This window comes from Petaurus breviceps, unplaced genomic scaffold (genome assembly GCF_028583685.1).
Source record: "Petaurus breviceps papuanus isolate PSGF00001 unplaced genomic scaffold, PetGlider_PUasm1.0 90574, whole genome shotgun sequence".
Classification (NCBI taxonomy): Eukaryota; Metazoa; Chordata; class Mammalia; order Diprotodontia; family Petauridae; genus Petaurus; species Petaurus breviceps.
In genome coordinates, this window is record NW_027187277.1 from 1,598,423 (window position 1) to 1,624,575 (window position 26,153).

A 26,153-nucleotide genomic window follows, 5' to 3' on the forward strand; every position below is an offset into this window, starting at 1 on the left:
CAGGCAGTTCCTGGGTGGGAACTGTAAGAAGCCAGAAAGCTTGAGAGGCTACTGCCTAGGCATATCTAAAGCTGATAATCCCGATGCGGTTGTTCTGTCTTTTTTTTCCCCACCCCTGTCTAATTCTTCATGACCCCATTTGGGATTTTCTTAGCAAAGATACTGGAGTAGTCTGCCATTTCCTTCTCCAGTTCTTTTTACAGATGAGGAAATTGAGACAAGCAGAGTTAAGTGACTTGCCCAGGATTACATAGCTAATAAGTGTCTGAGACTGGATTTGAACTCAGGGCTTCCTGACCCCAGGGCCCCTGCTTGATTCACTGTGCCCACTCATGTAGAAGAACAGGTGACTGTTTATACAGCCTCCATGCTCTCCCCAAAATGACAAAAAGTATGAAAATATTACAGGAATAAGTTTTATTTTAGATTGTATAATAATAATTATGGTTAGCATTTATATAAGAACCTATGGTATTTCACTTATCCTTACAATAATCATATAGGTGCTATTATTGTCCCCATTTTACAGATGAGGAAACAGAGGCAGAGAGAGATTATGTGATTCCTCAGGGTCCACAAAGCTAGTCAGTATCTGAAGTAGAATTTCAATTCAGGTCTTCCAGGCTCCAGCCCAGCACTCTTTCACACTGTACCACCTGTCAGCTGACACTCTCTAATCTTGACATGTGGCAAAGACACAGAAGGAATTTTCATGTAACTTAGAAAAACGTCTTTAATAATTAATACCTTAGATATTTAATTCTTGCTGCCAAAGACCCATAAATGCAGAAAGGAAATGTGATTTTTTTTTCCTTCAAATGAGACTCCTAGTGCAGGGAATCCCTTCACTAGGGCAAATTGCAACCTCCCTATATCTTGAAACTATTTAAACTCTAAGAAGTATCATGAAGCACAAGGAGTTAAGTAATTTACTTAGAGGTAACATAGCTAATTGTCAGAGTGGACATTGAACTAGCTCTTCCTGATTCCAAAGATGCTCTTGCTAAAATTTTTTTTTATATTTTTAATGTTCCTTAGTTTCTTCCATTGCTCCAGAATTCATGATGCTATCACTACAGGTGTGATACGCCAATACCTTCTCCCCCTATCTAATGTTTTCTAAAATCTTTTGTTTCAGGGCAGCCAGGTGGCACAGTAGATAGAGTGCTGGGCCTGGAGTTGGGAAGACTTATCTTCCTGAGTTCAAATCTAGCCTCAGATACTTACTGGCTACCTGACCGTGGGTAAACCAATTAACCCTGTCTGACTGAGTTTCCTCATATGTAAAATGAGTTAAAGAAGGAAATGGCAAACCATTCCAGTATCTTTACCCAAATGGGGTCATGACTGATACAACTGAAAAACAACAAATAAAAATATTTATTAATTTTTACTTGTTATAAAATATTTATGCCATAAATAAATAACACTATATTTGTTAAATATTATTTAATAAATTTTTCTATTCACTAACAGGTATCTTGCCAAAACACTGTTTTGACATACTCAAAATAGAAATGAATTATTTGTCATGTTGATTATTTTTAAGGAAGAAATCTTTGGTTTTAAACATAGATTATGAGGCATAGTGAAGAGAGTAACATCCAGAAAACATAGAAAAAAGAATATTTTGTCTATTTTATAATAATTTGTAATATTTCAGTGCACTTCAGTCTTCCCAAACTACCAAGTATGATTCACAAAGATTTAGTAAAGACTTTATTATCATTTTAACTCGATGGGCTCCTGAGTTTGGACATCCAGACTATAATAAGATAAGGCTTTTTTTCTTTTTCTTTCTTTTCATCAGGTAAAAATTATATATTTGTTTGTTTGAATTGCTACTTGTGGGTCTATCAACCATTCTGAATTTAAAAGGACAGAAAAATTTGATCCTAGGCACATGTCCACAGAGAGGGAACCAAAACAAATCTCCTCTTCCTCCAAAAAAAGGAAAGAAAAAAAAACAACCCTAAATTCAAAAAAATCAATTCCCAAAGAATGGCTGTTATTTTTACACCTTTGCCCTAGCTAATAAATCCTGAGCATTTTATTTAAGATCACTTGAAACACTAAAACAAAAACAAAAATACCAAAAGCCTAGATTCTAGTTATGGTAGTTTCTGTCTGCCATATCAGTAACACAAGAATAAATGTGAAATCTTAACAATTAAGTTCAAAAAATCAACTTCAAAATACAAGATTGGAAAGGTAGATAGCAGTTAATCTGAAAAGTGAGGTTTCATGAACTCCAACTTCAATGAGTCAGTAATATCATGTGGCCAGAAAAAAAGTTAATGCAACCATGGACTGCCTTAAGAGAGACATCATATCCAAGAATAACATTAATGTACTCTGCCTTTGTCAGACCTCACTTAGAGTCTGTGTTGAAGGCACCATTGCTTACACTGACAACCTGTAGAGTGTCCCAGATTACAAATCAGAATGGTGAAAGCTCTTGAGTCCCTGTCACTGAGGATTAGTTGAAGGAATTAAGCTGAAGAAGGGCATACTGTGAGGAGAGGCAGAGTGGGAAGAGACACAGAATAGCCAACTTCACATATTTAAAGGAAGGATACCCCAGAGGATAGGACTAGTTGCAATATTGATTGTCCTTTGTTCTCGAAGAAGACCAATGACATCATGACGGTGATGTCTTGACTTCCAAATAGATGGTAGTTAAGAGATAAATTTGGGGTGGCCAGGTAGCACAGTAAGAGCACCAGCCCCAGAGTCGAGATGACCTGGGATCAAATTCGGGCTCTGATACTTAGCACCACACCCAAAAATAACTGGCCGTGTAACCTTGAGCAAGATGCTTAACCCCAATTGCTTAAAAAAAATAGAGAGAGATAAATTTAGGCTTCCTAAAAAACTGGAGCCATCCAAAAGTAGACTGGACTGTCTTAAGAGGTGGTAGATGACACTTTCTTGGAGGTCTTCAAGCAAAGGCTGTATAACCACCTAATGAGTTTCCATTAGTAGGATTTTCTTTGGGGTATGATTTGGACGTTGCAACTCTCAAATTCTCTGATTCCTGTTGCTGTATTAGAGTGTTTCTGTCCAACTTGGGTTTCATACAGGAATCAGCAAATCTAAATTCTAGTCTTAGCAGTGCCAACAATTAGCTGTGGACAAATCCCTTTATCTCTCTAGGCCTCAGTCTCTTCATTTCTAAATTGAGAAGAATGGATTAGAGGATTTCAAGGTTTCTTCTAGCCCTGAAATTCTATGATTTTGTAAATGAAAATGATGGATTATGAATTAGCCATATCTTTTTCACTACTTAGTTAATTCTTGGATTCCACATGCAAGAAACACAGGAATCAAAGCTTGGCTCAGTAAAATATGATTTAGTGTTTCTTTTTATTCCCTCTAAATTTAACCCAATCCTAGTTATGTTGCTTATTTTCTATGCATAGGTAATAAGTTTCTTCTTCAAATCAAAGCTGTCCTCGGATTTAAATACTGTAACAGCTGGGAGGAAGAAATTGACGAAAAGTCTCAAATTAGCAGAAGAGCTGCCAAAGAAAAATAATATTAAGATTGTACTCTGAGTTTTAGATACAAGTATGCCAGAAACAATTTTATTTAATATTAATATAATACTCAAGGTATTTCTGGATTAGAAAAAGAGAGATGTCCAAAATGGAATAATTTCCCCATGTTCTCTAACAGGCCTCTCTCCCCCAAGATGATTTGATGTAAACATTCATAGTAATCTTGAACAAAGAAATATCATAATATGTTAAAATAGAGTTTTGAGGTTAGCATTAAAGAATTTTAAGTAACAAAGTCAATATCCCATTTCTCTGGGACTATTCCTTACAAGAAATCGATGGCACTCCTCTGAGAGATCAGTATGGAGAAATTCTTCTGAAAAAAGAGAGTGAATCTTCTCTGAATAAGAGAAGAGGGTGTTTACTTCCCTTTGAATTGAATCTAGGACACTTCCTTGGGCAAATTCACCTCAGAGAATTAAGAAGAGGAAATCACCCTTCAGATGGGTCCATAGCCCACCTGGGTAGGCAAGGCAATATTCACAGTGAGTTATTCTTTGTTCTAAATTTTGGTTACCATTCTTAATCTATTTCCCCTAAGAAAGGCCTTTTCTCCTAGATCTAACCAGCTTCTGAAGAGAATATATAAAACTAGCATTTTTAGACCAGTGGAATATTATTTAATATTTCAAGAAGAGCTAAAAGAAAGGTTTTCAATGTGCTTCCACAAGAGGACCGGGCTTACCATTTCCTTCTTATCTTCTTGGAAGTGAACATCCACAAACATTTTTCCAGCAACATAAGGAAGGGCACTTTCAATGAAGTTTACACATTTGTCCCACTGAGGTAACAAAATTGTAGTCCCTTGGATTACCTGTTGAATATAAAAATGGATGTCCCTTTGAAAAAGCTACAGATTAGAATAACACAACCCGCCACATCAAAAAAAAAAAAAGAACAACACAGGATCTCCTAGATATAAGAAACTCTTAGCAGATAGCTAAATGGCATGACTTTTTCATTGGTATTTTCAAAGATGCCTCAGGATCAAGAAATACTTCAAGTCTCCTTCCAAGTACAAAAGGCCTGTCTCATTTTAAGAGTGAAGCTTTAAAAAAGTGCTCTCTACTAATATCACAGTTCTCCCTATCCATCCATGTTATTCTAATCAGTTAAATCGATCTATCCATCATTCTATATAATTGTTTTTTAACTGTTTCGATCCTTCTACAAAGTTTGCACATTTTCTGTCCTTACATAAACAACTGCTCTTTTTTGCCCAGATCATTCCACTTCTGTCCAACTTTTGCCAAAATCTACTCTCAGAAAAGGTTCCATAAATTAATTCACACTGCTACATAAATGATAAATAAGACTTTAAATGTTATCGTTTCCAACATATTACCATTTTAAGAGAATGCAAAGTTTTAAACAAATTGTTTAATTTTTAAAAATAGAATTCAGGCATCATTACCAGTAAGTTAGAGGTAAGTTGGAAGACAGAGAAACCTTGATTATTTAACTAGCTTCAAGAAGTGATACTTACTGGATTTCTATCCACCTCAGTGAAAGTTTCTACAAGAGTTTTTTCTTTCACCCTGTTCTGTTCAACATTTTTATCACTTACTTAAACGATGGCATAGATGATATGCTTTCAAATCTTCAGATATAACTAAACTAGGAAGAATAAACTAATACATTAGACACTGGAATCAAGCCCAAATATCTCAGCAGACTAGAAAAGTGGGCTTTTCTAGACCTGCTCTTGGTCTAAGAACTGAAATTCTGTAATGATAAAGTCCTACCAAGTGAGGTTTTGGTTTGGTTTTTTTGTTTGGCTTTTGTGTATGTGTAGTATAAAAACAGAATAGGGAAGAGATCACTAGAAAGCATTTCATGGGGAAAAAAAGATCTAGAAATTTTAGTACAGTAATGCTTAATATGGGGCAGTTAGATGGCACTGTGGATAAGGTACAAGGCCTGAAGTCAGGAAGACCTGAGTTCAAATGTGACCTCAGACACTAGCTATGTGACCTTGGACAAGGCACTTAATCTTCTTGGCCTGAGTGCCACATATGTAAAATGAGCTGGAGAAGGAAAGGGCAAAACATTCCAATATTTATGCCAAGAGAACTACAAATAGGGTCACAGAGAGTTGGACACAACTGAACAACACATGCTTAATACCAGTTGTCAGAGTGACATGGCAGCCAAAAAAGCTAATGCAATTGTATACCTTATATTTTTAAGGATGGATGGCTTTTTTGGTGTGGTTACTGCCCCTAAATGAGGTCATGAAAAGTTGAACATGACTGAAATAACTCAACAGCACTGCCTCTAACTGATGCAGGCCACAACTCCAGAATACCTCTGTTGTAGCCAGTCTTAATGACTTTTGAATGACTGTAAAAGTCTCAATTTAAAAAAAAAATGCATCAGCTGGTGGTCATCCTTTTGGTGATAGGACTTTCCATACTTAGTTCAGCTTGAAGGCATCCAATGATTTACCCTTGGTCCAATCTGGGATTGTGTTCCAGATTGTTAGGACCTTACCACATTAGTCTTTCCCTGGCACAGCTTCTTAAAGTCCAAGGTCACCTTCACTCCTCAGATACAATCCTCACCTTCGAGTCCAAAGAGTTCAAAGTGGTGTGGCTGCCAAAAGAACTAATGTTGTCTTAGGCTGCATTACTAAAGGAATAGTACTCAGACCAATGGAGGTGGCAATCTCACTATACTTTGCCCTGGTAAGCCTTCAGCTTCTGTCCATTTCTAGGTATCACACTTTAGAAGGGATATTGGTGAACTGGAATGAAGCCAGAGTTGGAGTAAATGATCATTTATCATTCTATTTCCTCTGAACCTTTGATGGTAAGGGGACTAGAAACCAAAACTAATGAAGACTGGCTGAAGGAACTGGAAATGTTTAGCCTAGAGAAGGGATGATTTAGGGGACTACAATAATAAGTTTTCCAATATCTGAAAGACTGCTATACAGAGGAGGGCTTGCACTTGTTTTGCTCAGTCCTACAGGACAGAAATAAGACCAGTGAGGGGAAGTCATAGAGAAACAGATTTTAGTTCAATATAAGAAAAGCACCCTAAAAATGAAAACGATATTTGTAATACCTTACCTTGGGATACTGGATTATTCATAACAATGATAATCATAGCTACCAAGAACTCTATAGGTTCACAAGGTGCTTTCTGAAGTATAGAACAATAAGATTTACTTATAAAGTTCTTTCCCCACAAACCTCTGAACCAAGTATTATAGAAATGTTATCATCCTTACTTTGCAAATGTGTAAATTGAGGCCCTGGGAAGTAAAATAACATGCTATAGTTACAAAGTGAGGCAGAATCAAATGTAGGATTTGAACACAGATCTTCTGACCACTTATTGACCACAAGAGTATACAATGCCATTCTAGAAGCTTATCATCACTATAGGGAGCTAGGTGGCTCAATGCTTGGTCAAGAATCAGGAAGACTCATCTAGAGTTCAAATCTAGCCTGACACTTAACTAGCTGTGTGACCCTTGTCGAGTCACCTAACCCCGTTTGCCTCAGTTTCCTCTTCTGTAAAATTTGTTGGAGAGGAAAATGAAAAATCACTCTACTATCTTTGCCAAGATAATCCCAAGTGGGATTACAAAGTGTAAGACACAACAGAAAATGACAGAACAACAAAAATCATAATTTGGTCATTTTTCTTTGACAGGGAGAAAGTTTGTCCCACAAAATACAGATAGATAGATAGATAGATTGACAGACAGACATATAAGTGTGTGTGTGTGTGTGTGTGAATTTCCAGTCTCTTACTTTGAGCTGATTCAGCAGAAATTGTGTTTCTCACTTTGGGTCAATACTATTGAAAACCAGCAAAAACAGCAAAAATCACATCGTAAATAATAATAAGGAAAAGCAGCAAATTGCAAAGGCAATTTCTAAAATATCTTCCTCATCCTACACTATTTTGACCCAATAGAATGATCTGAACTCTCTAAGCTTCAAGTTCATTAGTGGACATGGTAAGAATCATGGGGTGTTAGACTAGGTCATCTAATCCAGCACCTTTATGTCAAAGAGAGGAAACTGCTGCCCAAAAAGACCAAGGAACTTGCTCAGGGTCACATAATGAGGTAATGGCAGGGTGAGCACTTGAATTAAAACTCTATCTCCTTATCTTTCCACTATATCACACTTAATGGGTGTGGTAATACACCTTAGTTACCTCACAATGAAAACTGAATTGGTTGCTGTTCAATTGTTTCAGTCATGTCTGATTCTTCATGACCACATTTGGGTTTTTCTTAGCAAAGCTACTGGAGTGGTTTGCCATTTCCTTCTACATCTCATTTTACAGATGAGGAAATTGAGGTAAAGAGAGTTAAGTGATTTGCCCAGAGTCACACAGCCCATAAATGTCTGAAGCCAGAATTAAACTCTGGAAGATGAGTTCCTGACTCCAGGCCCAGCACTCTATCCACTTCTCTACCTAGCTGCCCATATTCCAAATATGATTCACTATATGTCTTTAAAAGAGCAAATCTGGCAGATCATTTGAAAAAGGGATTCATTTTTCTATGAAGAGATGTTTTATCCTTCAAATCACCCACTAAATGGATTCTCCTTTCTTTGGTCTCTATTCCCCCTCAATAAATCAATAAACATTTATTAAGCACTTACTCCACGCTAAGAACTGTAAAAAACAAATATAGTCCCTGCCCTCAAGGACTTAACAATTTAAATCTTCATTTTAAAATTTGTTGAGAAAGAGTTAGTCACCACCACTCCAAGGTCATGTCACATCAAAGGAACAAATCAATAACTATTAAGTCAGCTTAGGATTTTATATATCTACTTCTTTTGCATAAATAAAGATGGTCTCTATTTTATGCAATCTGTTACGTGTATCATATATCTATATTTTCCTTGTAAGTGATCATGTAGAGAAATAGAAATGTGTTAAGAACCTTTATGTACTTAGTGACTTATTTGGAAATCCACTTTTGCATTTGAACATTTCCATAGAATATCTCATGCTACAAAGAGTCTTTGGTACAAGTTTTAGTTCTGCCTCTTCCTACCACATGCTATTGGTCAAGTGACTTCATGAGTCTTAACTTCATTTACTATATCTATAAAACTGAATAACAAAGCTTGCATTCTATTTGCATTACTACCTTCACGGAGGAGTTTAGAAAAAGCATTTTATAAACATGGAAGTTCTATAGATGTGTGAGTTATTATTACTATATAAATGACAGTTAATATTCTTATTTTACTTAGAAGCATAGCAAAGTGGAGAAAGAAATATATTCAAAGTTAGGCAGATCTGGGTACAAATCCCACCTCTGACCTGTACTACGTGTTTTAGTGGCACCCACACTGGCATACATCCAGGATGGCTGCTAGCATAGGTTCTTAGATCTGTTTTACTAGGAAAGATAGCCATTCAAGAGGTCAACAATCTTTTTTTGATTACATTCATTAGTTCAGGGGAAAAGTCAGCACCCTGAACTTCAGAGAAAATCCAAACAAAGAAAATAGAGAAAATACAAGCAGAGAGATAAAGACCAACAGACAGGGCTTCTAACTGTCTGAGAAATTAGCACAGATCAACAGACAGATCCAACTGTCAGACCAAGGCAATACATACATAGTTACCAGAGAGGGAAGCACCAACATCTGGGTTTTTCAAAGCTGGGGACTCCTTAACAGCTACCCAGAGTCTCATCTGGTCAAATCACAAGAATACTCTTTCAGTGAATGAGCCCAAAGCAAAATGCTAACCTCAGAGTATATATACCATTTTTAGAGCCAGAGGACATCACCACCCTCATGACTCAGTGCCCAATTAGAAATTAACAAAAGGTGTGAAAGCCTTCCTACAAGCAAGCCTCCCCTAAGCCAGCTTCTTTAATAGGCTCCACGTGAGGCCTATTAATTGGTGGGGGAGATCTTAAATCCCATTAACCATTAAGTATGCATGTGTGTCATCATGTCACTTCTTGTTGTTTGTTCTTGTTTTTGAATAAGACCCATGATAGTGTTGCAGTCTGAGTATGTACAGTATGTTCAGCTATGGCTGAACAGTCCAATAGAGTCTGGGAGGCACTGCCACAGATTAGGTACATTGAGAGTAGAAGGAGCTCTGGATATTCATAGCTCACGTTTCTCTTGTGTCACTTAACCTGTGTCAGGCAATTTTCTATAAATACGTTAAATAGGCAAGGTTGTGTTCTGCACTGCCTCAAATACTTGCTAGCTGTGTGACCCTGGGCAAGGCATTTAACCTGTTTGCTTCAGTCTGTAAATGGGATAAAAAAAAAGCACCTACTTCCCAGGGCTGTGGTGAAAACCAAATGAGATAATTATAAATCACTTAGGACAGTGCCTGGCACAGAGTAAATGCTCTATAAACATTAGTTATTATCATCATAATTATTACTGAAGGAGGGAGTTCATTGATATATTGTTATTGGTATGGGGAAATTATGAATATTGCAGCTCTTACCCTGCACTGCAAAAGATCAGATTTGTTTACTGTTTAATCTAGGGTGTGCAGGACTCACAAAAGGTGCTTACCCCAGAGACCTTCCAGACCTAACAGTCAGCATGCCTTGCTTTCACATAAAGATTGTGTGCCATATTTGAAAGTATCGCTCTGTTAACATGTAAGGGTCAATCAGCTCAATTTCCTTGACTTCCTTTTTCCTAAATTTGAACCCTATCTAACATGAAACCCATAAAGGTTCAGGGGAGCTGGCCACTTAATTTGGGTCTCCTCTCTGATGAACAAATTAAAAATTCAGAATTGGGATCCCTGATGATTGATTCCAAAAGCTCCAAAATCAACAAGACAGGCTATAGCCCTGTGAATTTCTTTACAAACCTGGGATATAAGGTGAGTTTCAAGAAGTTCCTGGAAGCCCTTTCCTCAATTCATTTACCATTTCAAAGGCTCAGTGATGTTCTAGTCCAAGTGACTGCCAATTTATGGCTGCCCCAAGATAAGAGATTGTGGGCCCTTTGGGGGAAGGCTGGCTACTGTGGATACCACTCTTTTACAACCCTAGGAAAAAACTTACTACTAAGGACATTCCATATTACCTGCTCCCATGGTCTCCAGAGGCACAGGAGATACTCACTGACCTCAGGGAATTCCCTCCTAAATCCTCCTACCCTAGGGCTCTCCAATTATAACAAGATCTTTATGCTCTTTTTTTTCATGAAAAACAAGGATTTGCCTCAGGAGTTCAGCCTGTGGATTATTACATTCTTCCATTGTGACCCAGTAGCCAGGGACCCCTTGCATTGGAGCTGCAGCCCCAGTAGAAAAAGTCCGATCTTTTTTTTTTTTTAATTTATGAAATAAAAGAAGAATTTCCATAACATAATATAATTTAAAAAAGATACTTGCATGTGAAACTGCAAATCTATTATGTACAATTTACTATTCCTTTTAAATATATAATAGTCATCATATAAATTTCTTTTTTTCCCTTTTTTCTTCCCTCCCCTCCCCCACTCTAGAGATGGCTTTTGTGTGTGTGTGTGTGTGTGTGTGTGAACTATTCTATACATACTCCTATTTATCAGTTCTTTCTACGGATAAGAATGACTGAGCAAATAAGTCATTTGATCATAATTACTCAAATTAACTACAGATGAAGTCTAATCTTTGGTCCTTGGGCACCCCCTTATGGCACAACTCCCACATGATACTTGGCAGCTTTTACAACATGAGACCACCCAACACCTCTCTTACTTTGGCTCTACTCTAACTCACCCCACCCCCGCCCTTCCTAGCTAGCCAAATCGGAGCTGCTGCTCACCCTTTCTAGGGGCTTCTCCCGATCCCCCTAGATACTGAGGACACCCTTCTAGATCTTGACTACCTCTCTGTCTACCAATAAGCCTCTTCAACCTGGCCCCTTCTCTAGGATGTTGTCTCTGATTACCTGGCTCACATCTAATTTGTGGATGACTCATGCCTTAGGGATAAGAAGGGGATCCTCCTATCCAGGCTTATGATCTGTTCCTTCACTGTCGTTTTGGTTTCAGAATCTTTGCCCGACTGCTCATCTGCCCAGGTCACTCTTGGGAAGGCTGGCCATTCATCACAGAGACAGACTGACACCATTTACACAGATAACAGATATGCCTTTAAGGTAGTACATGATTTTGGCCACCTTTGGAAGAATCTCAGAGGTTTTTTAATGGCAGATAAAATGCCTATCTGCAATACTGCATATTGATACCCTCTTGCAAGCTGTATAGCTCCCTTCCTCCCTCACTATTTGCAAATGCCCAGCTCATACATCTTCAGCTGCCTTTGTCAGCCATGGGCATGCCCACCACTGACCGTGCAGCAAAGAGGCACATTGCTTTGAACACCATCTTTTTTTTTTTTTTCAATTCCCTATTTCCCTGTTTCTGTGACATCTGGCCCTCCTCCATCTCTCTGGGGCCACCTACTGGCTGTCCAGGAAAACCCTAGCAAGACCATGCAAGCAACTCTTGAGGAAGCTTGGTTTGGCTCCTGATTACTTTGGTATCTTGGTCTCCAAACAAGGCCGTGAGGTCATCTCTGTGCTCCACTCCTGACTTCCCACTGTCGGTTCCGCGAAGTATGCAAACCAAACAGCGTAGTGGAGGAGATCCTAGAGGATTGGAAGCCCCTGGGTTCACACAATCAGCTGAATTAATTTGTTCACAATGCCATATTTGCATGCAGTACAATCCAGTGATGAGAACTAAGACCACCCTAGGAGCTCATCCCTTATCCAGGGGACCTTTTGTTGATATCCAGATAGACTTCACTAATTTCCCCCTAAGGAAGTTATAATGGACATACTCAACATGTTCCCTGGGTGGACAGAAACCTATCCATGCAGAAAGGCCAATACCAATACTGTCACAAAAAGACTGGTCACAGAACTTATCCCCAGGTTTGAAGTCCCACTGATCAAAGATTCATACAGGGGGACACATTTTATAGGTGTGGTCATCATCCAGGTAGAAAAGAGCCTGAGTATACAGCAGAAAGCTACGTTGTGAATACCACCAAGTCTTCAAGGAAATATGAAAAGAAAAACCAGGACATTAAAATAGCTGGCTTAACTATGTTTAATGCACAGGGTTCAGTTGGGCCAAAGCCCTAGCACTAATCCTTATGTAAGAACAGAATCTGGTCAATCTCTCCATGAAGTTCTCTTTGTAAAGCCCTTAAGAATGCCCCACACTGGCCTAGTCATACAAGATTTTAAATTGTATTATAAAGCAGCAATCATCAAAACTAATTGATACTGACTAAGAAATAAAGTGGTGGGTCAGTAGAATAAGATAAGTACACAAGACACAGTAGTCAACGGCTCTAGTAATTTACTGTTTGATAAAACCAAAGACTCCAGTTTCTAGTTTAAGAACTCACTATTTGACAAAAATTACTGGGAAACTAGAAAATAGCATGGTAGAAACTAGGCATAGACCAACATCTTATACCCGCTATCAAGATAAAGTCAAAATGGGTACATGATTTAGATATAAAAGCTGACACTATAAGCAAACTGGGAGAACAAGGAATAGTTTACCTGTCAGATATATGAAGAACAGGAGAATTTATGTCCAAAAAAGAAATAGAGAACATTATGAAATGCAAAATGGATAATTTTGGTTACATTAAATTGAAAAGTTTTTGCACAAAGCCAATGCAACCAAGATTAGAAGGGAAGCAGAAAACTGGGAAGCAGAAAAATTTTTACAACCATTGTCTCTGATAAAGGCCTCCTTTCTAAAATATATAGAAAGCTGAGTCAAACTTATAAGAATACAGACAATTTTTCAATTGATCAATAATCAAAGGATATAAACAGGTAATTTTCAGAGGAAGAAATTAAAGCTATCTCTAGTCACATGAAAAAATGCATTAAATCACTATTGATTTGAGAAATGCAAATCAAAACTAGTCTGAGGTACTATATCACACCTATCAGATTGGATAACATGACAAAACAGGAAAATGATAAATTTTGGAGAAGAGGTGGGAAAATTAGAATATTTATGCATTGTTGGTGGACTTGCAAACTGATTCAACTATTCTGGAGAGCAATTTGGAACTATGCCCAAATACCCTGAAATACCACTTCTGGGTCTGTATCTCAAAGAGATCATAAAAACAGGAAAAGGACCCACATGTACAAAAATATTTATAGCAGCTCTTTTTGTGGTGGCCACAAATTTGAAATTGAAAGGATGCCCATCAATTAGGGAATGGCTGAACAAGTTGTAGTTTGTGAATGCAATGGAATATTATTATTCCATAAGAAATGCTGAGCAGGTAGACTTCAGAAAAACCTGGAAAGACTTATATGAGCTGATGCTGAGTGAATTGACCAGAACCAGGAGAACATTGTACATAGTAACAGTCACATTGTGCCAAGGCCAACTTCAATAGGCTTATCTCTGCTTAGCAATGCAAGGATCTAAGACAATTCCAAATGACTCATGATGGAAAATGCTATCCACATCCAGAAAAAAAAAAAACTATGGAGTCTGAATACAGATCAGAGCATACTATTTGTTCTCTCTTTTTTTGTTTGTTCTTCTTTCTTGTAGCTTATCCCAATGGTTCTAATTCTTTTTTACAACATGACAAATGTGCAATGTATATGTAGAGCTTGTATCAGATTGCACACCGTCTTGGGGTACAGGGAGGGGAGGGATGGAGAAAAAATCTGGAACTCAAGATCTTATGGAAGTGAATGGTGAAAACTAAAAATAAATAAATAAGTGACTTTTTTAAAAAGAAGAAGAATGCCTCACACCAGGCCTACCCTGAGTGGTTTGGTAATTGATGATAACTCTATTATCTTATAGCTCTTCTTTCCAGGTAGCTTTCAAGCACCTCATCAAGATCATTAAAGCTACTTTATCACAGCCACTCACAAAGCCAAGCTACTCACAAAGCCAAGAAACTTGGCCTACACAGGAAGAGGCATGATATTGAACACCACTGGTCTCAACTTGTCCAAATGATCCTTACCACCCATGCTGCAGTGAAGGTATGATGGAGACCTAATTAGGTGCATACCAGCCACTGCAAACAAGTCTACCCTGACTTCAACTACACAAATTTGTAGTCAGAGGGGAAGGTCTACTACCCCTACAACCTGCAGCAGATGAAAAGGAAACCCCTTCCTTCTTGAGCCAAGAATTCCAGGGAGGCGAGTGCCTAGAGGTGAAGAGCACATATGAATAGGAACCATCCAGACTGGCAAGTGTACCATTTCAGGGAGACTTGGAGATGGGTCATGATCACTGTGTTCCTCTTAGGGCTAGGATAGGACAGATGTTCTGTCACTATGACAATGGGTGGACTTGTTACAAATGTGGACTCTGATTAATAGCTCATGAACTTACTATGGCTCTAAGTAACTCTCATCATCATCCTCTTGGCTTGCTTCATCCAAGGAGGACAAGGGATTCACTATCACCCTGAACAACTGCCTCTTCTGAATGCCATCTCACAGTGTTTTAAACAGTACTGACTTTTTGACTTTGGCATGCTGTTCTAAACCATTCCTTGTCATTTTACCAGCTAAAATACACAAACACATTCACTACTAATTTTACTATAGCAATCTCAGTCTACAAATGCCATCATTCCTAAGTATGATGACTAAATTTATTGTTGTTGTTTAGTTATTTCAGTCATATGCAACTCTTTGTGACCCCATTTGGCATTATCTTGGCAAAATACTGCAGTGATTTGTCATTTCCTTCTCCAGCTCATTTTACAGATAAGGAAATTGAAGCAAACAGGGTTAAGTGACTTGCCCAGGGTCACATAGCTAGATCAAATTTGAACTCAGGAAGATGAGTCTTCCTGACATCAGGCCTGGCACTCTATCCACTGCACTACCTAGTTTCCCATATATTACTAAACTGAGCTTACTGAGGAGTAAGCTCCATAAAGCCAGAAGCCATGTCTAATTTAAACTTTTTATTTCTACCAGTGAGAAACAGCATGGCATAGCAGATAGAGGGATGGCCTTAGAGACACGAAAACTTGGGTTTAAATATTGCCTCTGGCTAACTGTGTGACCTTGAACAAATCACTTAACCTCTTAGTATCCCCTAGACAATATTCTAAGACTATAAATTGCAGATAAGTTGTGCCATAGTAAGAGAGAATTCCCTAAACCAATAGAAATCAGAGGTCCAGACCTAGAAAGAAAATTCTTCCAGTACCTGTCACTTTGCCTCTGATAGGTATTTAGCATTTTTTTCCCAAATTAACAAAAATTGAACACAGTTTCAGTTGGTCTTGAAAGGATTTACAAAAGTTTTACTTGGGGAGTAAAAGCAGGAACTTGCTTAAGCTCCTACTCCAACCACCTCCAATACCTATTAAAAATTACTCTAAACATATTTTAGATCTAAGAACCCACAAAGTGACAGAGAGAAATAAATCTCCTGCTGAAGGTAGCCTGGCAGGCAGACAGAAAGGGTCTATCACACCAGGTTGGGAGCTGAACACAATCCCCCGTGAGCCATGTGAGCCCAGACTCATGGCCCAGACTGGCTAGAGCAGACTTCAGGAGAGTGAATCACCAGCAGCTGTGGCAGTTTCCAGACTTCTCAACCTCAAAACACCAAAGAGAAAGTAAAAGGTCAGTAGCGAACTTTATTGGAACTGCGTGACAGAAGAGCATAGTCAGGCCCCTGTCAGAGGCTGCAGCTGCTGCCACCTGGCTGCCTCCAGAGCTCCTGGCCTGCAGATTGTAGAGGGACCAAGCACCTATTCAGAGGGTAATCCCTCTTGCTTTCACCTGCTTGGATCTGCATCACAGTCTTGGGTGGTGGTCCTAGGGTGAGGAATGCTAGTGTGTCAGAGCTTATGGTGGCTGTAGAGAGGGCGCTCTCCTCATAGCTCTGACAACAGCTCTGTCAACAACTGCAAAAACCCCAGTACTTTGAGATACAGCTCCCTCCACTCTGGAAGCAGAGTTCTACCATGGCAAAAAGCTCAAAAGTCAAGTAATTGGCTGGCAAGATGAGCAAAGAGAGGAAGCGCAATCAGACTATAGAATCCTTTTTGGGGAACAAAGAGGATCAAAACATGGAACCAGAAGAAGACAACAAAGTCAAAACTCCTGCATTAAAGCTTCCAAGAAAAATATGAATTGGTTGCAGGCCATGGAGGAACTAAAGAAGGATTTTGAAAATCAAGAGGAGTGGAGGAAAAATTGGGAAGAGAAATGAGAATGATGCAATAAAATCATGAAAAACAAGTCATCAGCCTGACTAAAGACAATAACATCTTTAAAAATAGACTAACTCAAATGGCAAAAGAGGTCCAAAAAAAAAAACTATGGGGAGAAGAATGCCTTAAAAAGCAGAATTGACCAGAGGGAAAAGGAATTTCAAAAGCTCACTGAAGAAAATAATTCCTTCAAAATGGAAGCTAATGACTTTATGAGAAATCAAGATACTATAAAACAGATCCAAACAAATTTTTAAAAATAGAAGGCAATGTGAAATATCTAACTGGAAAAACCACTGACCTAGAAAATAGATCCAGGAGAGATAACTTAAAAATTTTTTGGACTACCTGAAAGCCATGATCAAAAAAAGAGCCTAGACATCATCTTTCAAGAAATTCTCAAGTAAAATTGTCCTGATATTCTAGAACCAGAGGGCAAAACAGAAATTGAAAGAATTTGCTGATCACTTCTTGGAAAAGATCCCAAAAAGAAAACTTCTAGGAATATTATAGTCAAATTCCAGAGTTTCCAGATCAAGGAGAAAATATTACAAATAGGAAGAAACAATTTGAGTTTTGTGGAAACACAATCAGGATAACATAAGATCTAGTAGCTTCTACATTAAGGGATCAGAGGGCTTGTATTATGATATTCCAGAGGTCAAAGAAGCTAGCATTAAAACTAAGAAATACCTACCCTGTAAAACTGAGTATAATGCTTCAGGGAAAAATATGGTCATTCAATGAAATAGAGGATTTTCAAGCATTCTTGATGAAAAAATCAGAGCTGAACAGAAAATTTGACTTTCAAATACAAGAAGCATGAAAAGGTAAACATGAAAAAGAAATCATAAGGAACTTATTAAAGTTGAACTATTTACATTCCTGCATGGAAAAATGATAATTGTAACTCATGAGACTTTTCTCAGTATGAGGATTGTTGAACAGAATATATATGTATATATAAATATATATATACATATATGCATGTATAGGAGGGTATATATGTGCATAAATATATATGTGAGTGTGTGTACATGTATATAAGAACAGACGGCACAGTATCAGTTGAATAGGAAAGGGATGATATCTAAAAAATAAAATTAAGATGTGAGAGAGGAATATATTGGGAGAAGGAGAAAGGGAGAGATAGAAGAGGGTAAATTATCTCATATGAAAGAGAAAACTGTTACAATGGAGGTGAAGAGCAGGGAGGTGAAAGGAAATAGGTCAACCTTACTCTCATTAAATTTGGCTTAAGGAAAGAATAACATACACACTCAATTGGGTATCTTTCCCTACAGGAAAGTAGGGGGGAAGGGGATAAGGGGGGAAAGGATGATAGAAGGGAGGGTAGATTGGGGAAGAGGGTAGTTAGAAGCAAATACTTTTGAAAATGGACAGGGTCAAAGGAGAAAATAGTGGGGGTGGGATAGAATGGAGGGAAATATAATTAGTCTTTCACAATAACTACTATGTAAATGTTTTGTATAATTACACACATACAACCTATATCAAATTGCTTATGTTCCCAGTGGGGGTGGGTGAGGAGGGAAGAAGGGAAAGAATCTGGAAATCAAAGTTTTAAAAACAAATGTCAAAAAAAATTTTTTTACATGCAACTGGGAAATAAGGTATACAGGCACCGGAGTATAGACATCCATCCTGCCCTACTAGAAAGTTGGGGGAGTGATGGGGGAGGATATAAGAGAGAGTAGGTTGGGGAAAGGGGCATTCAGTAGGCTCACTATCTCAGGGTAGGAGGGTAGGAGAAAGATGGGGAGAAAATTTGTTACTCAAAATCTTGTAGAACTGAATGTTGAAAACAAAATAAATAACTTTTTTAAAAAAAAGAATATATTAAAAAAATTTTAAGTTTTACTTGGGTTTGCTCTAACTCCAAAATAATGTAAATAAATGATAACAAAATTATAATTTGGCATCAATTATACAAATCATTTGTCATTTGAAATATGTGGTTAGGGGTGGCTAGGTGGTGCAGTGAGTAGAGCTAGCCCCAGAGTCAGGAGGACCCTAGTTCGGTTCCAGCCTCAGACACTTAACACCCACACACAAAAACTAGCTGTGTAACCTTGGGCAAGTTACTTAACCCCAATTGCCCTCCAAAAGGCCAAAAAAAAAAAAGAAAGAAAGAAATATGTGTATGATTGAAGCCAAATGAGCTTTGGGTCTCCAATTATCTATGTAGTTAATAATTGTGAGCCCATGACCAGCCATCTTAAGTTGCTCAGTAGCAACCTCATGGTGACAAAAGATTCTTGTCTACCAGAGATAAGTGTATCAAAAAATCATACACTCTCAGGGTTGGAAGAAATATTAGGGGTCTTCTAATTGACTCTCTATCAAAGCCTAAACAAGTGGTCATTGAGTCAAAGCAGGGAAAAAGCCTATTAATTAACCAATACGAATATATAAAAATAATTTATTTCTAGTTATGAGATAGGAATACTTAGTGCCTTTTACTCTGTTGTTGAATTCAACATCCTGCCAGATTCAGCCCATATTCAGTTGGAGCAGAACTCAGGAAAATATCAGAGGAAAAAAATATTGCATCCCCTCAAATGTCATGTTGATACCAAAATGAAAATGTTTTGACAGTTGAGAATATTGCATTCTTCCCCCTTTTTCCATCCAATTTTTCCTGCCTTATGCCTTCTTCCCCCTATTACAAGATTTTCAGAATAGCATGAATTCTCCTGTGTAATAGAGGATGCTGGGCTTGGAGTAAAGAAGAACTGAATTTAACTTCTACACTTACTAGCTGTGGGAGGTTGGGTAAGTCATTAAACTTTCATTTTTCAGGCATCAATTTAGGATTGACTTAGCTAGTCATAGAAGCTGACTTCTTTGCCAGTGGGGAAACTCCCCAAGCTGACAATCAAAGATACTTCTATTGTTTCTCTGAAATTTAGAGTGCAGTAGGTGAACTCTTTGGTGGCTGGCTTCTTCCCAAAAAGAGAACTCTGGTTTACTTAGGGGAGTCAGATCCCTGGAGCTGCTGTGAAGGTTCCAACCCAGGAAACATTTATAATGTGTCATTGTTATGACAAAATATTTCCTAGTAACCAAGCAAATGGCAGATACAAACATTTATCAATCTGGCAGGATGTAAAATAAGAAAAAGAGCAACGAAAGAGCACTGGATTTGAAGTGAGAGGAACTAGGTTGGATTGGTTGATGCTTTCCACCTGTGCGATCATAGACAAGCTACTTACCCTCTCTTGAGCTCAGTTTCCCCCTCGTGAAAAGAGGGTTGGTAATCTCTAAGGACCTATTCAGGGCAGTTACATGGCATGGTGGATAGAGGGCTGGGCCTGAAGTCCAGGCAGACTCATCTTTTTGAGTTCAAATTTGGACTCAGACACTTACTAGCTGTGTGAGCCTGGGCAAGTCATTTAACCCTTTTTGCCTCATTTTCCTCACCCATAAAATGAGTTGGTGAAGGAAATGGCAAACCCCTCCAATATCTTTGTCAAGAAAACCCCAAATGAGACATGAAGATGCAGACACAACTAAAAAAATGACTCAACAATAGCAAAAGATGCACTAAACTCTAAATTCTGTGATCCTTAAAGTAAATTTTTTCTAAACAAGTCAGAAAGTTTCTAAAACAAACTTGAAGATATGAGAGATGTGGCTTTAAAATTATAGATGGACATACAGCCCAAGCAAATCCTGTAGCCTCTGGAGTCCATCAATAAACAAACATTTATTCAACATCTACTTTGTGCTAGGTCCTGCGGATATAAGAGTAAAAGTCAAAATAGCCTCCTGCTACTTTGTAGCAAGGAGCTTACTTTCTAGTGGAGAATACATTGAATGTTGGGCTTGGGTTCAGGAAAACCTGGATCTAAATCCTACCTCTGACATTAGCAATGACCTTTTATAACTTTGTATTTTTATGACCTTTCATCATGATAAACTCTTTTTCTTTTTAAAGCAATTGGGGTTAAGTAACTTGCTCAAGGTTACACGGCCAGTTATTTTTGGGTGTGGTGCTAAGTATCAGAGCCCGGATTCGATCCCCAGGTCATTCCAACTCTGGAGCCGGTGCTCTTACTCACTGCACCACCTGGCCGCCCCCACATCATGATAAACTTTAATGGAGTTCTTGGGTTCTTTGTGTTTAACTTTGCCCACATTTTATTAAATGTTTAGACTTACCTACTGATATACATTTCAAGCAATCCACATGCCTTACCTGGAAACTCCTTAAGTGCAACAGTATGCGTGATCGTACCTGTTTTGGAAACTGCCTACATGGAGGCTACTCAATTGATTGTGTCTTTGTACCATTGTTTGAACTCTACATAATGTAAAACTTACAGCAGTTTAGGGGAGACCAACACCTAGCAGTATGATTTTAGCAAAAATTACTTCATTCATTCATTTAGTAAGAATATATTAAGGTTGCCAGGTATTATGCTAGGCTCTAAGGATACAAAAACAAAGGCAAAACAACCCCTGCCCTCAAGAACTTTCTATCTTAAGGGACTTAGGGAGAGGGAACAATAATGTTGTCATATAGAGGAATATACAAAACCCCTACAGAAAATATAAGGTAACTTTGAAGGAATTTGTTCAGAGGAAAAAGGAAAGGCCTCATGCTGAAGGTAGTACTTAAATTGAGTTTGTGAAAGAAACCAAGGATTCTAAGAAGTAGAGATGAGGTAGGAGAGAACCAGATGTACAGTGAAGGTAGCCATGAAGTTGTTGGGATAGATAGGCTTTGTAAAATTGGGATTTTCAGGAGCCAATCATAATACCTCACATTTATGTAATACTTTATGGCTGTCAGAGCTGCAATTATCAATTTTCACTTCTTGGGCAAGTGTTCTGCAACATCCTCTTAACTTGGGAAGGGGGAGAGGTGGGGTCATGGCAAAGACCATGACACACAGTGAGATGGAATGGGTGAGAGAGAGAGAGAGAGAGAGAGAGAACAAAGCATGGTTTAGACAGGGAAAGAGTTCATAAGTGATGAGGCCATCTCTGGGAGCTTCCCATTTTAACTAATTCTTTTTGCTAAACATTTATTTCTAAGTGGTGAGACTATAAGCACTGTCAGAAGCCCTGGGACAAAATCCCTATGTCCCTCCCAATTTATGATTGAGAAGGTTACAACATATAACCTCATTTGAGGGTACTACAGCCCTGAGAGAGAGTCATTCCTATTTTATAAATGAGGACAGTGAAGTAAGGTTTAGAAAGAGCAAATGATTTGTCCGGTCTCATAGCTAGTAATATATTGAGCCAAGATTGAAATCTAATTCTTTTTATTCTAGGGATCATTGGGATCAATAGTTATTTATAATAATGCTTTAAGGTTTGCAAAACCCTACAAACAGTACTTCATCCTCACAGCCCTGGGAGGGAGGTATTATTATCACCATTTTACAAATAAAGAAACTGAGGCAGATAGAAGTAAGTGACTTGCCGAGGGCCACCCAACTAATAAGTTTCTGAGGCTAGATGTGAACTTGGATCTTCCTGACTAGGTCTAGCACTCTATCTAGCTGCTTCTAGATATTGATTTTTAATAGATCTTAGAGTGCATCTAATTAAATCCTTTATTTTACAGCTGAGAAGACTGAGGCCCAGAGAGGTTAAGTCACTTGCCAAAAGTCACATTGTGAGAGGCAGGATTTGAACCCTTCTTCCTTCTCTAAATCCAGTTCCCTTTCCCACACTATAACACTGCCTCTAGTCTAGTACAATTTTTGCCACAGTGGATTGCCTCAGTAACTTCGATCTATCTATCCTTAGATCATACAAACTAGCACAGACAGCAAGAATTAATGCTCATTTTGAAATCTCCACACACACAAAAACAAGATAGATCAGGGGAGGCAGAGTCAAGATGGAGGAGTAGAAATAGGACCTCCTCCTGGCTCCAGCTCTCACCACCTCCAATTAATGTAAAAGGGGACTCTAAACAAACTTTGGAGGTACAGAACCTACAAAATGACACAGAGAAGCTAACCTCCCACTGAGGACAGCCTGGTAGGAATCTGCCAGTGCAGCACTCTGGGAGGTGAGCACAGCCCCATGCCAAGGTTTTAGCCCCAGGGTGGGCCTGACCAACCACTGGATGGAGAGACTGGGGATCACCAGCAGCTGTGGTGATCCAGAATTATCAACACATAAATGCTAAGGACAAAGTGAGAGGTCACTGCAGTGTGGACTTTGGGACCCATCAGTTGGGAGTTCATAGGCTTTTGCCCCCGGGCCAAGAAGCTGCTGAGGGCTGGGGCACAGCTACCATGTGGCAGCTTTAGCTCCTGGCCTGCAGAGTGTAGGGGGACCAAGCAACCAGTCTGAGGGGTAATTGCTCTTGTTTTAACCTTCTTGGATCTGGATTGTGGTCTAGGGTGGAGGTCCTAGGGTGTATGACCAGCTTGCCAGAGCGTGTGGAGGCTTCAGAGAGGGAACCCAACTAATACCTCTGTCAGCTGAGAAAACCCCAACATTTGGAACGAAGCTCCCCTGTCTGGTGGCAGAGTCCTACTGTGGCAAAAAGCTCAGGGGTAAAGTGACTGAGTGGCAACATGACCAGGCAAAGGAAGCAAACCAAGCAAAGCAATCCAACATTAGACTCCTATTTTGGGGACAAAAAGGATCACAGCATGGAACAGGAGAAAGACAGTGAAGTCAGACTCCTGCACCAAAAGCTTCCAAGAAAAATACGAGCTGGTTACAGGCCATAGGGGACCTTAAGAAGCAGATAAGAGAAGTGGAGGAAAAATTGGGAAGAGAAATGAGAACAATGCAAGAAAATTATGAAATGAGGGTCAACAGCCTGACTGAAGAAAATCACGCTTTAAAAAACAGACTAACTCAAATGGTAAAAGAGGCCCAAAAAGGCAATGAGGAGAAGAATGCCTTAAAAAGCCAAATTTGCCAGATGGAAAAAGAATCTCAAAAGCTCACTGAGGAGAATCATTTCTTCAGAATTAGATGGGAGCAAATGGAAGCTAGTGACTTTATGAGAAATCAAGATGATGTTAAAAAGATCCAAACAAATGAAAGAATAGAAGGCAATGTGAAATATCTCATGGGAAAAACCACTGACCTGGAAATAGATCCAGGAGAGAGAACTTTAAAATTATTGGACTGCCATAATCAAAGAAAGAACCTAGAAATCATCTTCCAAGAAATTTTCAAGGAAAACTGTCCTGATGTTTTAGAACCAGAGGGCAAAATAGAGGTTGAAAGAATCCACTGATCACCTCCAGAAAAAGACCCCAAAAAGAAAACTCCTAGGAATATTATACCCAAGTTCCATAATTCCAAGATCAAGGAGAAAATATTACAAGCAGCCAGGGAGAAACAATTTGAATATTGTGGAGACACAATCAGGATAACTCAGGATCTGGCAGCTTCTACACTGAGGGATTGAAGGGCTTGGAATATGATATCCCAGAGATCAAAGGAGGTGAGATTAAAACCAAGAATCCCCTACCCAGCAAAACTGAGTATCACATTTCAGGGGAAAATATGGTCATTCAGTGGAATAAAGGACTTTCAAGCATTCTTGATGAAAAAACCAGAGTTCAATAGAAAATTTGACATTCAGATACAAGAAGCAAGAGAAGCATGAGAAGCTAAACAGGGAAAAGAAATCATAAGGAACTTATCAAAGTTGAACTATTAATATTCCTACATGGAAAAACAATAATTGTAACTGATGAAACTTTTCTCAGTATGAAAATAGCTGAAGGGAATAGAAATATATATGTCCATATCGGAGGATACACGGGTGTATGAATACATATGTGAATGTGTGTACATATGTTTACAGGTATACATAGACAGAGGGCACAGGACCAATTTAATAGGAAGGGATGATACTTAAAAGGTGAAATTAAGAGGTAAGAGAGGAATATAATGAGAGGAGATGGGGAAAAACAGAATGCGGTAAACTATCTCATATAGAAGAGGCAGGGGAAAATGGTTACAATGGAGGGGAAGAATAGGAAGGCAAAAGGGAATGGGTCACCCTTATTCTCATTGAATTTGGCTTGAGGAGAGAATGAAATACACACTAAATAGGTTATCTCACCCTCCAGGAGAGTAGGGGGAGAGGGGGATGAGAGGGGGGATGATGGAAGGGAGGGCAGGCTGGAGGGGAGGGAAGTTGGAAGCACCCACTTTTGAAAAGATACAGGATCAAAGTAGAGAATAGAACAAGTGGGAGGTGGGATAGGAGGGAGGGAAATACAGTCAGTCTTTTACAATATATCTACTATGTTATTGTTTTGCATTAGCCTCACATGTACAACCTATACTGAAATGCTTATCTTCCCAGTAAGGCTGGGTGACAAGGGAAGAAGGGAATGAATCTGGAATTCAATGTTTTAAAATCAAATGTTTAATATATATATATATATATATATACTATTATTAATACTATTCTCACTGGGGCATTGCGATCCACCATGCCCTACTGGAAAAGTCAAAGGGGTATGGGAGAAGATATGGGATAGAGCAGATTGGAGGAGGGGAAATCCTGTGGGGCTATTTTGGGGCAGTGGGTAGGGGAAAAACAAGGAGAAAATTTGTAACTCAAAATCTGGTGGAAATGAATGGTGTAAATCAGAAGTTAATAAAGCATTTGAAAAAAAAAAGATTCCACAACCTTCTTTGACAATACAATACAACCAAGGTTTAGCAATATTGACCCTCAGAAATTTCCACTTTTACATTTAACTAAAATTTTCAATGTTTTGCTACATATAGTTCTCATTTTATCCTTAGTGGTAATGGAAAACATCTGGTCATCATCTTAAAATACACACACACAGAATCTGTTTTGTTTCCCAAATTTAACCCTTTTGTGTGGCAAAAAAATCTTTATGTGCCAACAAACTTTTTGTTAAATGGATCAATCGAATGGAAATTCCTTTAGGGTGGGAAATTTATTAATAACAATAGCATTTGGTGCTATTTATATAGCCCTTTAAGGTTTACAAAGAACTTTCCAAATATTATCTCATTTGAACCTCACAACAATCCTAGGAAGTAGGTACTATTGTTAGCACCATTTTATAGATGAGGAATCTGTGGCCGGCAGAGGTTGACTCTCTTAGGGTCAATTTGAACTTTGACCAGATTTGAACTTAAGTATCCCTGACTCCAGGCAGGTCCAGTGATTTTTCATTTTTATTTTTGCATCCCTGGCATTTATTGAAGTGATTTGCATACTGCAAATATTAAATTTGCTCATTACAATTGTGTTCTCATTAGTTTGGGTCCTCTGCCTTACCAGTGCAGGTAAATGCTCCATGCCTTCCCTTCCAGGGCACTCCTCATTCATGTTTTTCTATAAATCTTCAGTAGAAGGTCCAATTCACCACT

The 26,153-nt window shown here is 38.6% G+C and overlaps 1 protein-coding gene across 1 annotated transcript in view; it reads right to left on the reverse strand.

The window, feature by feature from the left end:
• Positions 1 to 26,153, reverse strand: part of PHEX (phosphate regulating endopeptidase X-linked) — a 303,310-nt gene that overhangs the window by 162,497 nt on the left and 114,660 nt on the right. Inside the window, exon 11 of the mRNA XM_069063406.1 lies at positions 4,246 to 4,374. Coding sequence (XP_068919507.1) covers positions 4,246 to 4,374 — 129 coding nt within the window. The remainder of the gene's footprint in view (positions 1 to 4,245; positions 4,375 to 26,153) is intronic.